Below are 23,324 nucleotides of genomic sequence, written 5' to 3'. Positions count from 1 at the left end.
TTAGCTTTGGGTACAAAAAACACTTGGTTGGTGTTTGGAAAAGATAAAGTTTTGGCTTAAAATGCCCCGTTTTGTCACCAGAAACACGAGTGCAAATGTTTATTGTTTTTGCAAGTAACGCGGCTCGAACAGTGTTCTGCTGCTGCAGTCGTCTCGCTCTCACCATCACCTCCTCCTCCTGATGAGAAATACTCTGGACTACGTCATTTTATCCTGTTGTAGAAACGTTCATATGATGCATACAAAGCACAGAAGTTTCAGCTTGCTAACATTCACAGTGCTAACATTTTATTCTGACGACTGAGTTGATTTCAGGCTCCGAACATCAGCGATTTTAATTTAGCCTCATTTTTACAAACTTCTCCTGCCACGTCCATGAGGTGGTGCAGCTGCAGAGCCTTGTAACTCTCTAATAACGCTGTTTCTGACTCACAGGTCTGAAGAAGGAGCCTGAAGGTGTGAAAAAGTATCAGGGAAAGTCCAGTCGCCGCTGCCTCGCCCTGCGATGGCATCCCATGCTGATAGTGTAAAGGTCATTCCATCAGCCAACAGCAGGATATGGTTATGATAAGCATCCAATCAGAGCTCACGTTGCTGTGATAAGCATCCAATCTGAGTCTGAGAGCTTGTCGCTGCATTCCGCAGGCTGATCTGACACTATCATGAGGCCTGATGCTGGCTGGGACACAGAGCTGCGAGGCTATTTTAGGATCTTTACAGATAGGAGGGAGTTTCAACACAGCGGAGACAAGCTGCTGCTGCACTCGGAGCAGGGATCCGTTACTTCGACTCTCTTTGATTTCCAGTTTTAGACCAGATTATGGGACAGAAGAGGAGACACAAAATGCCTTTTCATTGCATGTTAAACCTTTGTTCCACATAAATTAGCAGATAAGATGAAGGTTAAAGTTCGCCAGTGACAACATTCTTTAAAAAATCTGTTGACCCATCCTCCAGACCTTCGTTTCTTCTTTATGATTGCTGTAAGACAACAAGTCTTACATTTAATTTATTCTAAGCATGAAATACTATCCAAAAACACAATCCTTATGTGAATTAGACAATAATGAGTCATCTCAAATTTTCCTCACGGCTCACTTTCACTTGATTTTCCATCAGATTCAGACTCACGTGCATGAAAAGGACCTTGCCTTTTCTCAGTCGTGTGCGCTCAAATTCGGAGCTTGTTAACACAACCAGGGTCATTCTTCAGGTGAAATCAAATGCATGCATGTAACGCTGCGTTAACTACTGTACCAAAGCTAACTGAAACATGACATGTCACATCATGTTATTATTCATTAGCAGTCGTTTGCAGTCATGCTTGTGTCCACCTGATGAGTGTAAGTCATTTGATCTGTTTAGCTGCTGAATGCTCCACTGTCCTACAGCTCGTCACCACCTCTGTCTCTCTGCTGTTTGGTGCTGACCACAGTGGATTCATCAGAACTTTCTGATGAATCCACTGTGGTCTTTCTGGAAACAGCTTCCTGCTGCTGCTGCTGAACCACTGTTTGTCACTATGAGCGAGGCCTTCGTCTTCAGACAGATTGATTGAGTGTGAGTTTGAAGAACATGTTGGGATCGTTGGGAACATTAAATCTTAAAGATAGTACTTTGTGTGTGTTCTGATTGTGTGTCCCCCAGTGCTTCAACACTCTAAATGGCCAATAGTATGTGGACACCTGAACATTGCAGCAAAATAGAATTGTTGAATGTCTCATTCCAAAACCATCAGTGTCAATCTGCTCCTAGAACATCTTCTCTCTTCTGGTTTCAGGCTGTCCACCTGAGCCAGGCTGCAGGGATTTCCTCCCGTTCAACCACAAGTGTATTAGTGAGATCCAACGTCAGTTCATCCCAGAGGTGCCGGGTGGAGCTGAGGTAAGATTTCTTCCACACCAAACTGTTTTTTTATGGAGCTCTTTGTGCATCATGTAGAAACAGTGAAGAGCACACAGTGTCTAAGCTGTCATTGTGAAGCATGAAGATTTCTTTTAATTGTGCTGGAAAACAGACCCAGACCAAGAAAAGCATGTGGACAGTTAGGCCACCTACCTCTACTCATATGGTGTAGATACCTTGTGGATAAATTTACTTAACCAACATCCAATAATGACCATCTTTGAGGGTTTGTGGCTCTTCTTCCAAAAAGCCTTTCAAACAGCGACTAACCTCTGCTGAAGATTAAGACTCGAGACGATGATATTGATCCTGTAAGCAGAACCAGGCGTGAAGGATCTGTTTGATTGATGCAGGACTTTGGAAACAGAACGAGCAGATCCTCCAGATTTGTGTGATTATCTCGCTGTGCCATAAAATAGCCTTTAGCCCGTCTTTGAGGAGCTCACGGTCTCCCTGCCTGCAGCAGGTAACGTCTGAGCATGTCACCTCACAGCACGGTGGGTGAAAGCATTTTTTAGCCTGGGTGGCCCCAGCGGGGAAACGAAGCCCTCGCCCCGATGTTTAACTTCGCTTCCTATAACTTCACCTCTCCCAAAGCTCCTTCCAGGTAAAACTAATGGGCGACTGCACATCTGTGGCCCATTCACTGTTTTAATGAGCAGTGGAGAGAGAGCAGAGTATGAATGGACAAGCAGGGGCTTTAACTAGCTGCCTCTGCCATTAAGAGCCTGTGGGGCAATTATGTTACCGAGCACAATGACCTCAACACCATGACAGGGTGTTTCTACACACAACAACCTTCCAATGGTTGAAGCATGAATAAGTTGTCCAACATTTAGGATGCCTACTTTATGAAATCAACATTTGCAAGGATGCTAACCTGTTGATGTTCCTCCTTTTATCATGTTTGCTTTACTTCAGACCTGGGAGCCGTATGAGAGAAAAGTAGAAACAATTAAGAGAAAAGTTCAAATGGAAAAAAGCCAAAAGTGAGAACTTTCATCCTACACTGAATCTGCTTGTTCCAACACTTCATTTAAACTACGTCACGTTGACACTGCAAATAACATTTCAACACATGACGCCATGCTTTTATGTCTGCACCAGTCTTACATCAAATACTCCAAATTTCCCTTAAATTCAGTCCAGCATCACGTGTTAAAGCTTTGAGATCTCCACCGGGATTTAAAATAAGGCTTTCTGCCACAGTGTCTGCACAGCAGGAGTCTGCGCAGGTGGATCCACCTTTAGGGCATCACGGTTGACAGCATGATAACGGCTGTATAGTCTGAATTCTCTGTGCGCTAAACAATACTTTCCCTGTAGCTGTGTAGCTCTTTCTTCTGTGATAAGAACATACACACTGGACAAAACAGAGGTAAACAAACATGTGCAATGCAAACAGACCAAAGAAGCGGCTCATAACAATTTGATACCATAATTAGGGTACGCCAATCAGCATTTTTTAACGAAACACAGCCAAACAAGAGCACTGCCATCAGAAACACAATCAAGGTGAACATACAAGGAGTTTTTAAGAAAAAAGACATACAGCTCAACAAGGACAAAATAAATCAACATGAAAAAATCTGCAACTGAAAGTCAGCAATGCTAATTAAGCAACATTCCTCTTCACCAATAACAAACAGTCATCTGATGGACGAGTTTATCCAAAGATCCTTAAAATACATAAACTGGCTTTGACCTGCAACCAAGTTAAGTTGTTTTTGGGAAATTCAGGCTTCACTCAATATAGAAAATGAGAAAATTTATCAAAACAAATACATCGATAAGATTAGAGATGATAAAAACTGCTCGTTTCCATCAGCATGGTCCACAAATGTCCTCGAGCTTATCCAAACTGTTCAGACGCTCAGACTTCTGAAGGGCTGTTGTTCCCTTTCAGGTCGCAGCACTTATTACGCAGCGTGTAAAATATTCAGCCGAGCGTTGCAGCCTCTTATGTGAAAATGCTTTTAGAGAGTCGGTCCCTGAACCGCCTCCACCTCTCGATTTCTCAGGGTCAAACCTTTATGTCGATGTTTTGACTGTCAGCCTTTCTAAACCCTCCGGGCTCCTCTGACACAGAGCAGCCACCCTCTGTTAAATCTGCTGCTGTGAAATCATTAGAGCCCGACCTGCCGGTGGTCTGCCAGTCCAGAGCACAGGACCTGAGTGTGTGTGCGCGTGTGTGTGCGTGTGTGTGTGCGTGTGTGTGTGCGTGTGTGTGTGTGTGTGTGTGTGTGGAGGGCAGGCTCGGTTTGATGCTTCTGACCAGTGTAAGTATAAGGAGAGGATCAACATGGATAAGTGGAGCTTGTAATTGATACATGTGATGCTGAATCACATGTTCTTCTGGTGGAACTCCTGCTTCACAATTGCAACAAAAAACTACTTTCATCACTGACAAATCTGTTACTTACTCTTTGAACTATGTGATTATAAATTTGGAAAATAATACACATGCTCTCCATGTTCCTCTACAAAAAAACTTGTTTGGAATAATGTTAAAAAATAACCAAAAGAATTTCAAATTATGAAACAGAAAAAAAGAAATCAACACTTTTGAGAAGATAACTGAAGAAAATCTTTAGTATTTTTAATGATAATAGCTTAAATTATTCATTGAACTCGAACTGAAATCGTTTCAGCACTGATGAATCAGGAAGTGCCACCAACACAAGTGTTTACACTGTTAATGTTTCCCTAAAATGATCATGTTGACATGATGATTCTCTTTGTTTTAATGAAACCAATCAGTACACAGTGAGAAAATCCAGTTCTGGTCATAAATTCATCATTTTAAGTCATTTGCATTTTGAAAATTGACCAATAATTTCATTTATCAGGTGAAAACTTCTGGTCCCATTTTCTCAAATGTGAGTGTGACTTTCATCCTTTTCTCTGTTTTATGGAAAAAAAAAAAAAAAAAAATGAAAACACCAACCAAAAATCAGCTGTCACTCAAGCCGTTTTATGTCTTTATCTCTGATTTCTGCTGATGACATTCAGGTTTCTGATATATTTATTTGTATTATTACTGCTGCTGAAAACAAAACTCTTTTCTTCCTAAGAGCCTTCAAACCACCAGCAGGAGTAAAAACTGTCACCAGCTGCTTATCGGTTGAATTAGTACTGTTTTCTAACATTAGGAGCAGTACAACAGCGTCCATATGACACGTCAGATAAATAAATACAGTCGTTCTGTACAGAAAGTGTTGGAGCTGATGTGAGTTTACGTCCCGTCACTGTCACCTCTCTGCTCCACATTCCAGCCGTCCTGCTCTTATCTTTATGGGCTGAGGACGGGCAGAATTACAGCAGTTTGAGGACACTTTCTGGAGCTTTGACCACAGATACCAGAGAGCAGACGTACGTGGAGACGACAAGCGCTTATCAGTGGATGCACCACAGGAGAGAATTAAATATGTACGGACAGAATAAAGCAGCTTCTGACGTGGTGGAGGAGTCCAGAAGATGAGAGGGACTAGAGAGTGAGAGATAACGGGGAAAACAGCGCGGTGAAGTGGCTGTAGTAAAAGTAAACGGTCTGGTAAAGCTCCCAAATGACAAACAGTTAACTGTCTCGTCCCCGCAGCTTGAGAGACGTCGGTTTCATTAAACTGATCAATCCACTAAAACGTTAAACTTAAATCACTTCCATCAATCCCAACCAAAAGCATTTCTACCAAAAACTGACAAAAAATATTATTTTTGAACAGTTTTGTTGTTGTTTTGACAAACAGGCAGATTCATAATACTGTTGACAAACCACAGACGTGACTGCTAACTCACAGCCACATCACAGTGTGTGTGTGTGTGTGTGTGTGTGTGTGTGTGTGTGTGTGTGTGTGTGTGTGCGTGTGTGTGTGTGTGTGTGTGCTGGACACAGCACAGTCATTAAGACGATAATTAAAATGAGACGTCTGAATGATGAATCATCAGCAGTGAGATCATATTTCTCCAAAACTGTGCAAAAACAGACGCAGGTCAGGTTTTTAGAAGCGCGGTGATGAAAAAACACAACACTGCAACATAGATTTAAAAAAAGAAAAAGAAATGGGTAAAAGATGACAAAGAAAATTTAAAACCGCCACATTCAGCTGATAAACAGTGAGGAAAGAGTTTTCTGAAGGTCATTTTATTTGTGACCTTATACAAAAAACACACTTATTTCACATGGTATCTTTGTCCAGGTATTGAAATATTAATATGCACTCACAGCATTGAAAATGTACACTAAAAACATCTCTTTCCAGAAACAATGTGCTGTGAATCTCAGTTAAGTTCAGCTGAGAATTTAGTTAAACTCAGTTAAATTCTTTAAATGTCATTTTTCAAAGTGAGCTCCTCAAATCAAATCCTATTCACCTCTGCTGTGTCCGGGAGGAGACAAAAATCTGCCCAAGTTATCTCAAAACCTGGGAGCATAAAACCAAAACTACATGCAGGACACTAGTGGAGGTAGATGTGTGTTTTTTTTTATTCTGTGCAAACCGAGCCTTTAATCTCCTGAATGTCTAGAAGAAGACTCTGAACACACAGCAACTGACAAGCAGCAAAACTCAGGCTGCTGAAGTCTGACATTTGAAACATGTTGAAATGAGCATTGCATGAGAAAGAGCAGTATTTGCTTCTCCAAAGATTGATCTTATTACCCCAATTTTTGATTAGATTTTCTCTGAAACCATGTCCTGTTAGCTCCCAGAGATGAGCTCTGGCCTCAGTGTGCGCTGAACAGAAACAGAATGGAGCAGAATGTGCAGAAATTAGATGGCAGAGGTCCTTTTTGCATCTCGTGTACCCTCTTAGTCCACTTTAGCCAGACCCACAGAGGACACTGGGCCTGTGGGGGAGTCCTGGACTGCCGCTGGCATGACCCAGTTTGCCCACACTTCCCAGAATGAGGAGGAGCCGCCATGTCTAATTGTACCCAGTGGGTTTAATTAGCTTTGCGTGTCGGCGTCCATGCACACCAGAGGTGGATATATATACTGTAGGAGCCTCTGTATGATAAACACTCGGCCTGAGCGTGCTGCGCGGCCTTTTCCGTGCTGAGCGTGCTCGGCTTTGAATCAGGGGGAATATTTGTTTGGAAATGTAGAGTTGAGGGTAAGCACTCTGAAGAGGAGGGAAGCAGTGTCTATTGAAAAATCTACATGATGACACAAACAATTATGAGGAGAATTCATAACACGGCCAAGATGGCTCCCTATGACCTATTTTGGATGTTTCCCCTGGCAAAGCAGCATGAGGGGAGAGAGAGAGAGAGAGATGACTCCAGTCTATTGGGGTTGAAAGCAAAATATGAAGAGACTATTACTGCTGCCCGGGTCTTTCAGCACCTCCGGCGATAGCAAGTACAGAGAAAAGGAAGATCAAAAAGAGGAAAGGTTCTGGTTAAAGGTTTGGTGCAAAGTGATGCATTGAGAGAAAGAATGGAGAGAGAAGTGGAGGAGAAAGTGACACAGGGAGAGCAGAGGGGGATGTGACCAGTATTGTATTTCATCTCTGCGTAGTGGACGTCTTAATCAACAGTGTCAGGTTTTCTTTCTGGAGGCTGCATGGTGTTTTTCAGGCTGACAGCGGAGCTAACATGTGAGTGGCAAACAGGACAGAGGGGAGGATGTGCCTTCAGAGGCAGCACCAGCCTGCTCACAAATATGTAAATAATATTGGTAATATTATTGTTTTATGCAGCCATTCATGTGATGAATTCAACATGCGCACCGGTGCTCTTTATATCACTGTGTGTGTGTCTCATTGTTAACCTGGCGCTCACTTTGAATTGCAACAGCCTGTGCAAAACATGCAAATAACGTTCGCTCAGGTTTGTGCAACATTTTCTGATATTTTAGCAATTATTGAACGGCCTCCCTCACAAAACAAAACAGCTGCAATCAAAAAGCTTTTGTATTGCAATTTTGCACATCTGAGATCTTCATAATAAAAACGCCAAAATGCATTTAGATTCAGCTGCACAGAGGTTTTAGGTACCACGTCGAAAAGAATCACATCATTAAATAGCAGCACAGGAAAATTACATATTATATTGGATACAAACACATAAAGTCTGATAAGTTCAGCAGAACCAAAGGTATTAAAGCACCTCTGGGACATTGAGTCCTTTTACAGATATTATTGAAATATGGTGGTTTTCAGATCTTCTGTTATTTGCTATGCAGATTTTAATTTTCAAGAATTTAAGGATCATTTTTTGTAATGTCCAAATCATCTGTGAGGTGTTGCCATGTGTTTTCCTGTGAAGCTCTTCATTTCAAAAAGCTAAAGGCTGTAACTAAAGGATACCATAATATCATTGCAAAGTACTGCAGTCCTGCTTTGTTACTGAAGTAAACGTCATGCAGTGTACTTCAAAAGTAAAAGTGCTGATTATTGCGCGTGGCTCCCTTCAGAGTGTAAAATTAATGAAGCATTAAAGTGAAAGCAGCGTTTCGGTGTTGTAGCCGCTTCAGCTGGTGGAACCTCTTTGGCTAATTTATGAGTTTTGACTGATAAATCTGAACCCGCAAAGGAAATTCAAAACTCCGAGAAAACAAGTTGAACAAAACGTAAATTCTCATGTTCCATTGTCTCAGAACTATACGCACAATGTACAAGTATTTTGTATTTAGAATATGGTCATAGGTGTAAGAGAATAAGTGAATAAGAAATCAAATTAAAAAGGTTCAAAATTATGAGAATATTGAAAAAATATTAATAATAACAACAACAAAAGATTAAGACTGTCTGCAGCTGTACGGATATAATATTGAGCCTATGTGAAAAATAACTGAATGACCAAAAACTCAAAGTACTGTAATTTAACTCCAAAGAACAATGTGCGTCTTTAGGAATATTGTAGGAATATTTCCGCGCAGAGCTCTGCCCGTCCGTGTAAAATAAGGGACATAAAGTTGTGACTGATGATTATTTATTGTAACACGGGTGGACGGTGAAATATGCTGCAAAGTGCCGTGCTGTAAACAGAGAGCAGGCCAGGGGAGCTTTTATGGAATACATGCAGCCGTGCTGCAGGGTGACACCTCCTGATTTATGGCTGTATTTAGATAAGACGCGGCCGTAAATGGTTTCTAAATAGCGTCAAGGTCATGTAATGTAATGGGATAATGTTTTTAGGCGATGGAGATAAGATGATGTGTTTAGTGCGTGAGGAGCTGTGGGGGAATGAATGCGGAGATAAAGGCGCTACGGGCCTTTTCCTTCTACCGCTGAGGTATGATGACAACAGGCCGCGGACTGTGTCTGTCCCAAAAGTACCAAATAATTCATCAAACTGTTCATTTACACTTCCCAGAGCGCTCTGACATATACCTCATGTTATTGCTGGAAACGGAGAGACTCTGATAATATGCGCGCAAAATGTCCATTACGCGTTTAAGAAAATATGAACAAATCCTAGAAAATCTTTAAACAAGCATTAGGCTGAAAGAGCTGGAAAGAAAAGCAGACAAATAATTTCATATTTCCAGAGTATTTTTATGGCATGAAGCAACACATTTAAGTAGGATGGAGATTTAATTAGATGAACTGACATATTTCAATATACATTTTGCCTCCTATTAGTTGTTAATTCTCCGAAAATGAATTCGTGTTAAGACAAATATAACAATTAATCTATGGGAAGGTTACAGTTCTAAAGGCAGAGGTCCTAAAATGTGAGCCTTTATACCATGTCTGTGGATTCAAATATCTTCGAGTTGTCAGATAAAGCAGAGGACAGTTTTATCTGATTTTGTTTCTCTTTTAATTCCAACATGCGCAACTTCAAAATCAAACAAAATGCCTCATTTTAATGCCTGCAGTGTTCTTATACTTCAGTTTTCCTGCATGATAGAGGACGAGTTAACAATTAACATTAGTAATTATTTCACCAATTACAAAAATCACACCTAATAAACAGTCTGAGCAAAGCAGAGGGCGCGTAAATTCTGTGCGTAAAACCTCTCCACAACAAAAAGAGGAGAGTCGGACTGGCCAAAAAACAAAAGAAGAAAGAAAAAAAGAAGAAAAAACTTCACAAAACTTGGAAACTTGGGAGAGGTCAACCACTTTTCCCCTCATATGTGTGCACGCCTGTGTTGCCACTAACTCCAGCAAGCAGATATTTGCTCCATGTGTAGTGCCGTGAGATTATGGCACTATGGCGCATGCTATTACAAACCTCTCCAGACACTCCTCCCATCCTGGGCGCTTTCCTCTATTGGCTGCCTCCTTTCCACGCTGACATCCAAATCATATAAACCTGGGGGCCTCACACCTTCATCGGGGTCAAATTTCTTGGGCAAATCAGAGCAGCCTCCTCGGGAAACGATCGCAAGAAAGAGACACGAGTGGAGTCCAGCGTATCGCCGAGATTTGCTCTGTGGAATTATAAACCTTGTACGGCCTGTTTCACATCGGCTGAAGTCGCTTTAAGAATGACGACCATGTAAAAGTTGGTGGCTACGTTTGGCTTGACTCGTTAATGCGTTCAGGGGAATACATATTTAAGACTTGAATGAGTTCGGTTGGCTGTGGATCCCCGAGCAGACATCGTTTTGGGGCAGCAGCAGAGAGAGACCGAGGGCGAGGGAAAACACGGCAACGACCACATTTGTTATCCCGTTCAACATGAACCTCATCGGGGGCTACCAGCATCACCACCACCACCTGATGCACGAACCCTTCCCGTTCGTCCAGCGGTGTCACCAGGACGCGCCGTACTTCCAGAGCTGGGTGGTGAACCACGGCGAGGTGCCCCCGGACTTCCAGATCCAGGCGCCCTACCCGGCCGTGGAGCTCGGAGCGCCCGGAGCGACGCACGACGCCCGGTTGGAGGGGCTCCAAGCGGGGATGGGGAAGAGGAGGACGTCGGGGCCGAAGAAGGAGCGCCGGCGGACGGAGAGCATCAACACAGCTTTTGCCGAGCTGAGGGAGTGTATCCCCAACGTCCCGGCGGACACAAAACTATCTAAAATTAAGACTTTACGCCTGGCGACCAGTTACATCGCCTACCTGATGGACGTCTTGGCCAAAGACACTGGGGAGACGGAGGGCTTTAAGGCCGAAATTAAGAAATTTGAAAACCGGGATCTGAAAAGGAAACGGGAGCAGGTAAGTAGAAGCCTGTGAAAGTTCCATGTTGATCAAAACAATCCCAACAGAAGACAGTTCAGTAGCTCCTTCGCTCGAACTTCTGAGTGTGAAAATTAGCTGGAGGCCTGAGGAATGCCTTAAAATGGAGAGAGCAGTTTCAGGTGGGATTTAATGATGTGCACTGATTGATCAGACTGAAGCCCGGAAGTTAAAAAAAAAAAAAAAAAAAGCCTAAATATAAAACCTGTCTTTATCATCTGAATTATGATTACAGTTCCCAAAGAAAAACATTATCACATTATATTTTTATCCACTGGATCCAAAATAGGACAGTGCAGCCAATTTTATTTATACTCGTGTTTTTGTGGGATATGATCCAATATAAAGGCTGCAGTACAGTGAAAGTCACAGCTTTAGTATCCTGCAATAATAATAACAACAACAACAACAACAACAACAATAATAATAATAATAATAATAATAATAATAATAATAATAATAATAATAATAATAACATCATTCCATCTTATAGAAAAAAAAAACAGTGTTAAACGGTCATGTTCTGACCTTGACGGTACATTTAGACATTTTATCTTCATACACACTGAAATGACTTTAATTAAAATCCAGCTGTTTATAATGACATCCAGCTTTCATCAGTTATATATTCATAAATGAATAATTATAATATTTCCTCACATAGTAGCTGTAGCCTATAGCTCGATAATATTTCCATTTAATATTGTATTTAAAACAGCAGATATTGTATTTACTTGAACCCCTAAAATTCATTTTTAGTCAAGAAACAATCGCTTTATCTTAAAACTGGCATCATGATTCAGTTTCACATATCAAACAGACTAATGTGAGATATATATTTTCAGTTTTTTTCGTTGACGTTAATCAAAGTTAAATGAAGGTTCCACTGACTTTCACTTAATGAAAGCCTTTGGTGTCATGGCCCTGATTGCGTCACCGAAGCCCCCAAAAAACGCACGAACCTGATTTTCCAGCGTAATGAGACCCTCAGAGGAGCTAAAGGTCTGATGTTAACGTGTCGTGGAGAGATACTGCAGGAACTGCTGCCATACCCACACACAGTCCACTGAGCTGAGGTTGAGGTTGCTGTGTTTTAGCCTCCCCTGCTGATGATGTTTTGGTGTTTTTGGTGTCACAGACTGACGGCCTGCAGGAGTCTTTAGGAGCCGAGAAGAAGGTGAAGGGCCGGACCGGGTGGCCGCAGCAGGTCTGGGCTCTGGAGCTCAACCAGTGAGCCTCCCTCCTCCTCCTCCTCCCCCACTAAAAAAGAAAAAAGAAAAAAAAACCTCCTCAGAGACTCTGGATGCAAATCAGATAAAAAACCACTGACTGGCTGAACCTAAACACACCGCTGTGCACGTGCAATGATGCGCAAAAAAGGAGCGCATTAAAGGACAACATGCGGAGATAAAGAGCGCGCGACGGCCCGGGCTGCTCCTCTTTTCTCTGCTGTGGTTTCTGACTCTGCACACTAATCTGACTGTAGGTGTTTGATATTTGTGGTATTTCTGCTCTCTGATGTTTCCACCCCTCCGGTGCTGTAGGCCAGATGTGGCCGCGGTGTCCAAAAACATCTGTCTCCCCTAAAATGTGTTTTATCCGACGAGGAGTTGGTGTTTTCCACATCTGACGGCGCTGGAGCAGAAAATAAATAAATTAAGACAAATGATAGGTGGAGCATGTTGTTGAAAAGGTGAAAAAATATTTCGGATTTTTTTTATTTTTAGCTCAGATAACTGGGATTATTTCGGGATTTATGCAAATCACAGTCACACGAGCTGCACAGAATATGAAGTGATGGATTTCGGTTGGAGTTATGGCAGGTGTTGATTGGAAGATTTTTGTCCAATCGGAAAGCAGATCAATTATCTTAACTCTACATCTAATTTGAAGAAACAGTTCTGTGCTGTTTGCGTGTGTTGGCAGCGTGCTGTGAGTTTACTTCAATGCCGCTGGGAAATTCAAAAATCACCAAGGCACAAATTGTGACATATTCCGGCCTGAAGGTTTTTATATAGCAGATTTACGAGACATCACACCTGCATGTTATTTTAATTTAAAACATTATGAATCAACCAACGAAGCAGCTAAAAAAAGAAAAAAGAAGAAGATAATAACAGGCGAATTAATGTATTTCCTGATTACTGGATTTGGCTTTGACAGGCTACTTTTGTGATGTCATGTAAATAACCGAAATAAACTCAAATAAGATGAGAAATACTTTGTGAGGAAACACATTTCTGAAGGCAGACTTTGATTTGTCCCTCTTCATCCCGCTGAATTCGGCGCATTAACGCATTTTTATCCCAGTGTTATTGTACTGTAAACTTAGTCCGGCTGTTGTTGACGTTTCTTGTCGAAAATGATTGAATTTACTGAATCTACCTCAAAATTAATGTCACTGTCCGCTCGGAGAAGACACGAGAACACGAGACTGAATGTTGAGAAGACGCACAGCTTTCACTCCGACATGTAAAACACTAAAACTAAAAGGGATAAAAGTTTATTACTGTGCGAAATGTGGATGGAAATGTACATTGGATGTGAAGTTATATATAGTTCCGTAAATAAATGAATTATTTTATGACACTCCAGCTGCCGTGAAGGTGTTTTTTTTTTCTTATTATTTAACGGTTATTTTCAGGGAATTAACACTCCGATGTCTGCATTTTTATTATTTCTTCTACCTGTTTTTCTTTCTCTTTTTTGGGTGGCCAAATTATACTCAAAGGAGACGGATCAGTCCCTCCTGAAAAAAAGAAATTAATCTAATAAAAATCACAAAATTTGAGTTAATTCTAAATTCATTGTTTCTTGTTTTGGAAATTTTCTTCACAATTATTTCACCTGGTTTTATAATTCTATATTTCAGAGTTTACACGTTTGGATTTCTGACTTTATTCACAAACGTCCTAATAACAAATGTAAGTATTGAATTTTAATTTCAGGTCGATGTCGGGGCTGTTATCTTCAGGGAATCCAAACCCGGTCCAGAGCTCAGAAATCATGCAACTGCACACAATTTCTATCCTTCACATAAACTTTCTGGTAATAATCCAGTCAGTCATACACGGAACTGTTGACGCCAATTCTAAAACTTCAGTTTATTTATTGAGGGAAAAGAGAAGAAGTTTGGCTTTTAAATAAAGTTTTCTTCCACGTATGAAAGTAACATCAACTCTTCAACACGTTTCACTGCTGCTGTTTTCATTTGTCCTCGTTTTAAAATACACCCCAACTGAAAGGAGGGTCTGCAGCGACACCTGGCGGCCGATGGCGGTCAGTGAAACAACAACATGAAGAGACAAAGCCTTCCGTAAGAAACCATCCATTTTTATTTTCACGTGTTCATAAATGTGGTGTATTCATGTGCTGTGAATGAATAGAGACGAGTGTTGCTTCTGCCTGTACAATACATTTATTATCATCATCATCATCATCACTAGGAGCAATAAGCAGCCATATTTAAATATCTTTTTTTCTAATACAACAATTAGGTTACTGTGGCCTGGCCTATGTGTTAATAAAGTTGGGTGTTATCTACATGACACTAACAAACCTACAAGCAAAACAGAAAATAGAACAGACACTTAAAATAATAACAATAATAATAATAATAATAATAATAACCCTGTCAAAAGTAGATGAACTCAGTGTGGCGGACAAACATAAATACAATGTGTGACAGAGGGTTTTTGGAAGAATCCCGACAGAAACTCCAAACTGTGTGAAACCTGCGTAGAAAACCAACAGCAGAGAGTTTGAGAGGATGAAAGAGCGAAAGTTGTCCAAAACCTGGAGGTTTGAGCAGCGCACGAGTCTAAAATCAGCCTGTAGGTTTTCAGCAGTGATGGATTCTTCACACGAAATGCTTCTCGTCAACTGGGGTCACTGGTGGCTACTGGTGACGTCCCATCAGGGCTCGTTATTATTGAAACACAGACCCAATCCAACAAATAATGCTCTTTCTACACAATTCATCGATCACTTGAACATTTGTCAGATTAAATATTAAGAAAGTTTTCTTCAGTGTTTCCATTTTCAACTAATCGACGTTTTGGACGTTCACACTGTGAATCAACAGGAGTTAGGACTAAAAATGTAAAAAACCTTTTAAGACCTCATCAACCAACGTCGGCTAAAACCTGCTTTGTGCCGGCCGATGTGGAGGGAGGGCGGGCTTTAGTTTGATTGACTGTTCAAAAGGAGAGAAAAAGCCTTTTTCTGCTTTAGTCGTCTTCTTGAAATACGTTCAGAATCAGATCAGGAGTTGAGATGTTGTCCACTCTAAACACTGCTCTTAAACATTAAAATGATGCTAGTAATTACTCTTACACCCCTATCATACACACACACACACACACACACACACACACAAGATGGCGAAATCAAATCACACACGCAGACAGACAGACAGCTTTTATAGAACTGAAGGTTGAACTAAAGAGGAGAGAAAACTGGGTTACAAAGAAAAAAACGAGCTACCAAATAAATGTGAGTCCACACGAACATCAAACAGCTAGCCTGACGGAGGAGGAGGAGGAGGAGGAGGAGGAGGAGCAGGAGGAGCAGGCCACGGCCAAATGCTACATCATTCACCACTGCCTGTCCTTAAACGCATCACCTCCAGCTGGAAAAGGGCGACTAAGAGATGAGAAGCTCTGGACTGAGATCAGCGTGTTTTTATTTGTTTCAGACATTATCGAGAGGGATGGTTTGGACACGAATTCTGTGCCGACGTTTGACGTGACTTCAGCGTGAAGGCGGCGCCCTTTTCCAACAATTCATTCATTCTCAATTTAAAAAAAAAAAAAAAAAAAAACATCATTCAGTCCCAGCAAGCTTTCCTGTTTGGCACAAGCACTCCTCGTGGTGAACATGTTAACAGTCAGATCGGCAGAGAAAAGATACCCCAAATCACCGAAACGTGTTTCCTTTTTTACTCTTAAGGCAGCGATTTTGTACATTGCATTCGACCAGGTTACTGACGATCGGACGCTCTTCTTGTATATACTGATAAGTTACGTTACAGCATGACGACGTAAAACCCTGCGGAGCGGGTCCTGGTCCTCCACAGTCTTTAGGGACCCAGCTTTTGTGGAGGAGAGGAGGAGCGAATGCGCTGGAGGAGGATCGACCGCTGCGTGACGGCGTGTGTGAGGAGGACAAAACGAGCAAAAGCGAACTCATCCCGCCCTGAGTTCTCCTCCGGTTCGGTTAAATGTCCTCGAAGGACAGCAGGAGTTTGTGTTCTGGTCTCACGGAGGATTGGGACGGGGACAGGGTTGCAGGAGGAGCTGGTTTTGGCTGTTGTTGCGGTGAGTGGCGTCCAGGTTTGGGAATAGCCGCCGTTTGCTGTTTGTCACTGCGGGCGTCGAGTACTGACGGAGCTGCTGCTGCTGCTCTGCTCGCCGTCGGGAAGTTTAGTCCAGCGGTTTGCCGCCGTCGCCTTTCTGGTCCAGGCGGCTCTTGCTGCTCTTCACCATGTAAATAAAGTAGGTCAGCGTCTCCTTCTCGTTCACGGGAATATTCCTGAAGTGACGACTCACCGTCTGCAGAGGAGGAGGAGGAGGAGGAAGAGAGGAGGTTAAAGTTCAAACTCTGTAAACCTCTGAGAAAGATCACCAGAATCCTCCTGAAGCTGCACTGAAAACATCCACAATCTCACATCATTTCATCATTTATACGACCAAAGGAAGATATCATGTGATACACCAGCTAAACGGGTCTGATCCAGATGTTTTATGGCTTTAACTCCAACACCAACAGCTGAATATTGTCCAATCAAGGCTGAACTGAAGGCCACCTAACGGCTGTTTATAAGGCCAAAGAGGAGAAAACACACATCCTGCGAGCAGCGCCTCGCCGCTCTGCAGCCACTGGTCCTCCTGAGCGCCGGGCCAGCTGTAACTGGTTGTGGGCTGTTGACTGGTGCTTTATTAATGATGTGGGAGGCTCATTAATAGGAGGACCTGAACCTGACTGGCAGCCTGGGGAAACATTCAACTTGCAGCCCGGTTCCATTCACATCCGACGCCGCCGCCACCCCCCCCAGCCCGCCACAGAGGAGGTATTTGTCAGGATGAGGGCCGAGCCAGCTGCATGAAGTCCACCTGTCGATTTGGCAAATTAGCCTAACAATCTCTCCATGACCAATTACTGTGGAATAGGACCTGCGACACTACGTATATCACGGCAAATGAGCGATATGGAGCCGAGGGTTGAGAAGAAAGACGCCGGGAACACCTAATGAGGGCGGCCCAGTGGCCTTCAGTGTCACACAATGTGAACTACCACAGAAATCTTTCAAGAGGAATCAAAGAAAAGGAAGTTTCTGTGAGTCTAAAGGTGAGAAAACATCTGCAGTAACACCTTTCAACACTGCTTTGGAAGTTTTGCCGGATAAAGAAAGAAACAATCAACTGATTGGAGCACGCAGACATTTCGTCTCAACACCAAATACAAATGAAGTTTTGTCTCTTTCGTTCTCTTTGCTTGGCTCTCTGTCGCTGTCTCATTCTCTTGGTTGCTCACATCTTTAACATCAGTAAATATGGGCGAATGCAGCCGTACACGAGGTACAGGACCTGAAGTTTGCATGTGACGTTCAGCCCTGATTGTTCGTGGGCCTTTAGAGAGCAGGGACTGTCCGAGGAGCACAAACTGTGCCGGAGAGACCAAAACAGACACGAGGTGAGGTTCCTGAGCGCCTGAAACGGGCTAACGTCCTGCATATTCACCTGGTTTCATGGTCAATGTTTGTCATTCACAGTGCAACGCAGCAGACAACATCCCCACACTCATTCAGCTTTACCTCCGCCAGCTGGGCCTTGTTGAGTCCGGGTCTGGTCTGCAGCTTGTAATGTCGCTTGTAGCGCCTCAACGTGTTCACCTGCAGCTGGAAAAGGTCGACCTGAAAGCACGACAGAGACAGGGATGCAGTCAGTCAGTGAAGTGTGAGATGGTAAGTTTTCATCCCTCGTCCATCTTGGACACATTTCGATGAGGCTCTCAGAGGATTCTGCCTCATTCTCTGCGTTCAGAGACAAACTTTAATGGTCTCACACAGAAACTGGGTCACTGCAGCAATGAACACTAAAAAGCTCACAAGCACAACTAAGCACAAGTCAAATATAAATCTCTAAAAAGGAGCAACAATAATGATTATTTATGCAGCAGCGAGCTTGTGGTTATGAAGGCATATTTTTACGACAATTCCACCACACGTTTTTAGGGTTTCCTGCGTCAACGCATTTCCTTTTGTTCCTCTGCACGGCTGGAAGCGCCTCTTGCTCTGTGGTGCTTCAACTCTGATGTCAGTTGAACGCTGTAACTAACATTTTGGCTCACGTTACCTCAGGCACCTCCACGTCATGATCCGGGGACTCTCCTCCATCGTCACTGGTCTTCCTCTTCCTCTTGTTGCGGACACTCTGGATGAAGTTCTTGTGGAAGTCGCAGATGTAGAGGTGTCGCACCTACAGAGACATCGATGAGTATTAAAGGAGACGTCTACCGTGTACGAAACCTTCACCTCAGATCAAACACAAGCAGCGAGAAATAAAACTGAGTTAAAACAAGAAGCATTGAATCAATTTGTGGAATATTCAAGGTGGAAACATTTCATGGGAATTAACAGGAATTTAAGTGAATAACAGGAAATAACAGGAGTAAAATGGGCTGTTTTTAATCACGTCACACGCAGACAGAAAAGCTGTCTAACATGTTATAAGGAGACATGTCTACAGACTGTCTGTAACCTCAATCATTTACATTAATTGTGTCCCGTGAACTCGTGCATTCATTCGCTCAGGACATGTGACTTGTCACATGAGTCCCAGCATGCCTTGAGAAACAACAAGTCACTCAACGTTTTCGAGGAATTGTCGAGCAGACAAACCTGGACAGCTTACAGCAGGAACGACACGTTCTTGGAAACATTCAGAGACAATGCCGTGTGCTTTGGGCCAAAAGCTGAAAAGCCCCGACGGACCCCCGGTTCCTCCAACTCTTTGTGCATTGTGCATGCATCCTGTTGCCTTTAGTACTCAGCAGGTAGAGGGCACGCAGCATATTACACATGGCAGGAAAATGACCCTCCCCCGGGTTTGCTTTGTCTGTGTGGTGAGTTCATTAAAGACATTTACTTAAGAGGATGAAGCGTGAGCACAGATAGCAAAGCTAGACTTTGTCACAGAGCCTCAAACTTCGTTATTTTTATTGCATTTGCTTGAGTTTTGCACGGTTTTGAATGTGTGTCCCATCAACGAAATCAAATAAACACAAGATCCACCTAAAAAATTTGAATGCAGTTAACAGACAGAAGATCAGTCAACAACCCTGCTAATCGATAAATCCTTTGATCTGGATCCGGCTTCTGAAGCGTGATGATTTGCTGTGTTTGGCTGAATTATTCGACTGGAAATCGATCTGTGTGGGTTTTGGAAATAAGACACTTGAAGGTGTCACTGGAAATCTTTCTGACATCTAACAGACAAAATGCTTAATGACGACAACAATCTGCAGATTAATCTTTGGCAGCAGCAACAATATACTGAACTTCTTCTGTTGTACTACTACTGCTTGACTTGGTTTTATAAGTCTGTTCCAACTATCTCGCTCAACCAGTTTCCCTCAACACGATCTGACAAACAACATATTTGTCACCGCTGGCACTGAACGCAGGCCTGTCCAATCTAAACAGTTGATAACTGATTAATCAGTTTGGATCCATAAAAAAGCCCAAACTCTGATTCCAGCCTCTTAAATGTGAATATTTACTAGTTTTTTTGCTCCTCTGTGACAAAAAATGAACATATTTGGGTTGTGGACAAAACAAGACATTTGAGGACGTTTGGAAAACACTAGTGGACATTTTTACAAACCAAAGAAACAAATCGACGATGAAAATAATCCTTTTTCATCGTCGATTTGTGCGTCTGACGTTTAAAAACACTGCATGTAAATGAAAAAACAAAGACAAAATGACGCTAAACTGTCTGGACTGATGCACTCGCAGTGTAATCTAGAGCTGACGTGTGTGCATTTCACGGTACGACTCTGCGGGTTGTTTAAGCCACTTTGAAGTGAAGCACTTTGCTGATCTGGGGTGAAGCAGCCCGGTTAGCTTCCCTGGCAACAGCCATTTTCTGAAGAGCAGCGGAGGCGTGCTGCAGGAAACTGTTGCAACGACGGAAAGCTTGAAGTTGATGTGGGCAGGACTGTTGTCCAGGTAGCTAGCACGGCTAACGTTAGCTTGACATTTAGCCCGGCTGAGAGCAGATTTAGCTGCAAACAGCGACAACAACCGCAGCTATGGTGACACAAACAGAAGGGGAAGATTTGAATACGGCCTTTTGTTTATTCACATTAACTGACGCAGAGCGGCTAACTTCCATTAGCTACCAGCTGAAGTTTCCCCGAGAGCTAACTTTCAGGTATCACCTGACACTTAGAGTGATTCGGGAGTCAAAACAAAATCACGTTGTGTTTGAATTTCACTTACACTCTTGTCGATGTCCAGTTTGAGTTTCTTCTGCGATATGCTTTTCTGGATCCTTTTGCTGAAGGAGGCGTTTCCAGCTGACCGGCCGCAGCGCTCTCCGTCCTCGATCAGACAGCAGCTCTGCCCGTAAAACGGCGGAGCAGGCGGTCCATCGTGGCTGTCCTCCTCTGTGCTGAACCCATTCATTCTGTACGACTCTAATGCTCTTTGTGCGATGGCCCAAACAATGAAATAATCAACAAGGAGCCAGCGTTTGGTTAGCTACCAAGTCTCTTGTTCACGCGTTTCCCTTTTGTCAAAGACAATTCGGTAGCGTTAGCTTGATAGCTTGGCTAAGCGGCTAGTTGGCGAGCTAGCAGCCCTTGATGTTTTATCCCGATCCCAGCGACTTATTTCGAAAGGCGACAACCTTTTGTTAGAGACATATTCCGACAGCTCTCCGGTAGATTCACACCACAAAACAGGTGCTGCTAACGTGAGCTAGTTGCAGTTCGAGCAGGACCGCAGGGTGGCTGAGCTGCCGCTAATGAACAAATTCCTATGGTGAGACCGCCACCGTTTGCCCCTGTAACAAGCCGCTACGTTTCGCCGAGACTCACGTATGACAACAATTCCGTACGATTCTGAGCTAAAAGGCGACAACCGACCACAACAAATGACACAACTTTGACGGAATCACGTATTTAACAGCCTGCACCTCAACAATCGCGGTACTCTTTCAGAACACCTCGTACAATGGACATGCTCCGTCTCTTTGGCGGAAGTTCCCGTCCTGGGCGACGATTGGCCAATTTTCCAAAAAGGCGGTATTATCGTGAGAATCTTGCTTTTCCATTGGCTGAAACAAACATCAATCTTCCGGCAGCTCTTCCTGTATCACTCGGCGTCATGTTTTGTACTGTGAATAGGAGTTAAAGGTGGCGTCGCCGTCACTTCAAGGGACTTTTAACACCGCAGCGGAAACTTGTAAAAGGAGATTTTCAGTTTGCAACAGCTTTCATAATAAATACGTGGCGGTGAATTATATCAGCTCGACCAACTGTGAAATAAATGTAAATGCATATGGATGAACGGCAAATCCACATTCACAGTCTTGACACTGCAGTGAGGTCGGATCTTTAGGCCAGAGACAACAGAGACAGTATTAATATGCAGACTGTTGTTACAGTTGGCTGTTTCCAACTTCAAAGACTCCTTCACAACAACTGCAAGGAACTGATTTATATTCCTCCTGCCGGGTTGATACTCGCACACCGAAGTCAATATGAATGAGCACAGATGTGTTTACCTCACCACCAAGATGTGATTCCATTTCCCACCGCACGAGGGCGACAGAGGCTAGCAAATGAATACTAATCTATAAAATTCCTTCACATGGGGTACATTGTGTACTTGTATTGTCTTAAAGTTTTGAGTGCTTCGTATTTCAGCCATTTTGGTTATGTAGCAAGTATTATTACTTTGATTAAAAGAAGTATTCCAGCAATTTTATATGACAATCATAAAGTTGGGGGCATTGAAAGACACAGATTAAGAAAGTAGACTTCAAAATAAAAGCAGCTGAGAGTGTAGCATCCTGATTTTTACTCCCTGGCCGAGTTTAATAAACTCTGGATCCTACAATTACCATAATGCATTTCAATAGAGTCTGTCAAGTCTCCAGCCTTTAACAAGATAACCACTGATGATATCATCAGGGTTATTTCCTCCTGAGAGCTTATTCAACAGTTTTCACGCTGAGTGGTCCTCTCCATAACAAGCAGACTGAAGCTTATCTGTGAAATGAGCAGCAGATGGGGAGACCAACGCTTAAGTTGCTCACAGAGGTTGACACTCGCTGGAACAGCACTTTTCTGTTGTTGGAGAGGCTTTTCCAGCCGAGAGTGGAATTCAAGGCTTCAAGAAGCTTCATCTCGCCATCACTAGTAAAAAACAGTAAATTATATTGTTAATCTTCACAAATACTGAAAAGGTATTTTGCAGTATGTTAAAGAGAAGCAATCGGTCAATGTCACGGGGATGCCCGGTGCCCCGTGGTGATATCGTCAAACATTACATGTACTAACTGTCTGGGCACCACTAAGAGACGCCATTTAATTCAGTGTTACGGTTTTTCCAGCCTTAGAAAATACCCTTTCACATGGAACAGAAGATGCAGGACAACATAAAAACATGAAGGCCAGCTGGTAAAGGTGGGGATGTCGATGTTTCTGTCTACTCCAGCAGAAAGGGGATCTTCTGTTCTTGTCAGATTCACCTCTGCTAAATAATGATCCACTTCCACTGCGCCATCTGCTGCGGCACTTGAGCTTCTTCTACTTTGATCCACCGCTGTGTCCAGCAGATGCCAAAGGTCATCTAATAAACATTAAAAGAAAAAACATTAACAATGGCTCACATTGCTACCAGTTAATGTTAATTTTGACAAAACAAAGAAACAGCCTACTTACTGTTGTTTATGGATGTTGTTGATGTTGATGCTGTTGCTGAAGAGGCTGTTACCTGAGCTGGGTTTTTGCCACCAGCAGAATTTACTGCAGAGTTCCTGATAATGTTGGCGCATCCATACTTCAGCCTTGTAACAGCCTCGTGAAGTCTCCCCTGACTTAAGAAGCCCAGTTTTTTAAACCTTGGTTCAGTGAGGTGGGTAATGTCATCACACTTTGTGATTCAAGATAGATAGATAGATAGATAGATAGATAGATAGGACTTCATTGATCCCACCCCGGGGAAATTTAGTCGTTACAGCAAGCAGGTTACAAAAGAGAGAGCTGAG

The 23,324-nt window shown here is 42.8% G+C and overlaps 2 protein-coding genes across 2 annotated transcripts; one reads left to right on the top strand and one right to left on the bottom strand.

Annotated features, from left to right (window-relative positions):
- Positions 1-10,539: 10,539 nt before the first annotated feature.
- On the top strand, positions 10,540-12,277 carry LOC143333188 (heart- and neural crest derivatives-expressed protein 1-like). Its single transcript, XM_076751163.1, has 2 exons — positions 10,540-11,022; positions 12,182-12,277. Exons 1-2 carry the CDS (start codon positions 10,540-10,542, stop codon positions 12,275-12,277), a joined length of 579 nt encoding a protein of 192 aa, XP_076607278.1.
- Positions 12,278-14,360: 2,083 nt separating this feature from the next.
- sap30l (sap30-like) lies at positions 14,361-21,304 on the bottom strand. Its single transcript, XM_076751153.1, has 4 exons — positions 20,549-21,304; positions 18,399-18,521; positions 17,858-17,956; positions 14,361-16,595 (listed from the first exon to the last, which is right to left on the bottom strand). The coding sequence occupies exons 1-4, from the start codon at positions 20,732-20,734 to the stop codon at positions 16,467-16,469; spliced, it is 537 nt and encodes a 178-aa protein (XP_076607268.1). The 5' UTR covers positions 20,735-21,304; the 3' UTR covers positions 14,361-16,466.
- Positions 21,305-23,324: the final 2,020 nt, after the last annotated feature.

This window comes from Chaetodon auriga, chromosome 15 (assembly GCF_051107435.1).
Source record: "Chaetodon auriga isolate fChaAug3 chromosome 15, fChaAug3.hap1, whole genome shotgun sequence".
In the NCBI taxonomy this organism is placed as follows: Eukaryota; Metazoa; Chordata; class Actinopteri; order Chaetodontiformes; family Chaetodontidae; genus Chaetodon; species Chaetodon auriga.
The sequence above is the reverse complement of the archived record's forward strand: the minus strand, read 5'-3'. Positions and strand labels throughout refer to the sequence as shown.